Below are 2149 nucleotides of genomic sequence, written 5' to 3'. Positions count from 1 at the left end.
CCCGCCGTTACCCAGCCTGACCCCCGCGCCACTTTGTGCAAAGTGTAAATGTTTCATAAACCGGGAAGCTGAGCAACACAAATTCCCCCCGAGCTGGCAAGTCACCGCATAGTGCCACCACTGCCCGTGCTGGTGTGCCCCAGCACTGGCACAGGAGGGACCAGCTCTCAGCAGAGGGTGGTGGGCAAGTGCTGCCTGTCCCCACTGCATCCCTCCACACACAGATCCCTGAACTCAAAGCGTAGCAACTGTGGGCTGCTTGGTTGATGCCGGCCAGGGAAACTGGTGGGGTTTATGGTCGCAGGAAACACCGACGGCCCCAGCTCATCCGAGCTGTTCTCCCCAGCCAGCACTCACTGGAAGGAACCTTCTGGCACGGTTGCCAGATCTGGGGGAGCTGCAACAGCCATCCCTCTGCGAATGCTACTCCACAAGCTGGTTTTGGGGTACGTGATGGAAACTTTGCACCAGCACGTACGATGCTCAGCCAGAAACGAAACCCTCTGACGAGATCCTGGCTGCCCGGTGCAGCACGCCACAGCACGGCCTCGGCACTCACCTGTGCTGCTCGAGGGTCTCGTTGTCCGGCAGCTCTGCCCCACACACGCTGCACTGCTCACCCAAGGCTCTGCTCTCCGTCTTCATGCCGGCTGCCAGCTCCCCCAGCTTACTGAACAGCTCCCGCTGGATGAAGCCCTGGGGCAGCAGCCAGCCACAGGCACTGAAGTCCATGGAGACAGCCAGGGCCGGCTGCACGTGCAGGGCGGACGCCACAGTGGGCGGCACGCCGAGCACCGGCTCAGTCTTGTGGTTCGGCAGCAGCGAGTAGATGCCCAAGGGCTTCTCGCCCGGGGCAGTGCCGGACGGCTCTGGCCCCAGTGGCAGCCCCTGGCCAGGCTCAGGGGCTGGCTCGGCACCCTCCTCACGGGTATAGTGCAGTTCACGGGCACTAGTGATGACACTGCTGCGGGTTGGGGTGCCAGGTCCTTCCTTGCCCTTCTCGTCAGGCTTCTCCCCACTGGAGGCACCGGGCTCGGCTGTCCGGGGGCTGTCGTGGCTGGAGGCCTCATCCACCTGCATCGCTTCCGTTTTGACTTCAGCGAGGCCAGGGGGGCGGCAGGTGGTGGCGGGGCGTGAGTCCTCGGGGGCACTGGGTGGCAGGGCACCCTGCAGCAGTGACTGCCCAATGGTCATTAAGCTGTCCACTGCCGCCTTGGTGGGGCTCATGGAAGAGAGGGAGCAGTAGGATGCGGAGGCAGAGGGGCTCTGCTCCACTGTGGCTGCTGGCAGACTCTGGCTGGCCATGCCAGCATAGCCACTCTCCTCACCAGTGGGCCTGGAGATAAAGAGGCCCTTGATGTACCTCGACTTCCTCTCCTCCTCTTCCTCAGTGGTGGCAGTGGCACCTCCATCAGCCATGGTGACCTCGGTGTCATTTTCCTCGGAGGCCTGTATAGTCTCCAGGATCTTCAGGCACTGCTCCTCCAGGTACTCAATTTCCAGGATCTCGGCGGCATAGAGCAGATCGTCCAGGTCCTCGACCTTGGCTTGTAGGGTGGCAGTGTACGCGTACTCCAGGATCTGCTGGAACGTCTTTGGTGAGAGGAAGTCCAGGGTGTAGTGCTGGCTGTTGCGGTGGAAGAGGATCTCGAACATCTTGCTGGTGCAGGCCAGCACGGTTCGGTGCGCATGGAACTCCTGGCTGTCCACCATGATGACCACGTCGCACAGCGTCCCCGCCAGGCGCATCTGGTTGGCTTTGTGCAGCAGCCCGGTGGGGTGGCAGGGGTTCTGCAGCTGGATCAGCCCCATCTTAGTAAGATCCATGGCGCGCCCCAGGCTCACACATCAGGGTGTCTCGCCGTCGCTCAAATCTGGGACCAGCTTTGTGTGCCGACTATCTGCGAAAACAAAAGGCGGAGGGGGAGAGGAGCAGAGTGGAGCGGGAAGGGGGAGCGGTGAGGGAAGAGACGAAAGAGAGAAGAAAGGGGGAAAAAGAGAAAAAAAGGAGAGGGAGAGAGAAAAGCCGGGGGGAGAAAGGAGAGGAGAAGGGAGCGGGGAGGAGAGAGAAGTTAGCCCGCAGCCCAGCAGCGACTCGCCCAAAAGTTTCCGCGCTGCTCGGCGGATCCGCCGGCGCCGGGGGCCGCGC

General features: G+C 62.4%; 1 protein-coding gene across 1 annotated transcript in view; it reads right to left on the bottom strand.

Moving 5' to 3' along the window:
* ZBTB16 (zinc finger and BTB domain containing 16) overlaps window positions 1-2142 on the bottom strand; it is a 53621-nt gene extending 51479 nt beyond the window's left edge. Inside the window, exon 1 of the mRNA XM_008636947.2 lies at window positions 560-2142. Within this exon, the coding sequence (XP_008635169.1) occupies window positions 560-1827 (1268 nt within the window). The 5' untranslated portion in view covers window positions 1828-2142. The remainder of the gene's footprint in view (window positions 1-559) is intronic.
* Window positions 2143-2149: the final 7 nt, after the last annotated feature.

Source organism: Corvus brachyrhynchos, unplaced genomic scaffold (assembly GCF_000691975.1).
Source record: "Corvus brachyrhynchos isolate BGI_N302 unplaced genomic scaffold, ASM69197v1 scaffold46, whole genome shotgun sequence".
Lineage (NCBI taxonomy): Eukaryota > Metazoa > Chordata > Aves > Passeriformes > Corvidae > Corvus > Corvus brachyrhynchos.
The sequence above is the reverse complement of the archived record's forward strand: the minus strand, read 5'-3'. Positions and strand labels throughout refer to the sequence as shown.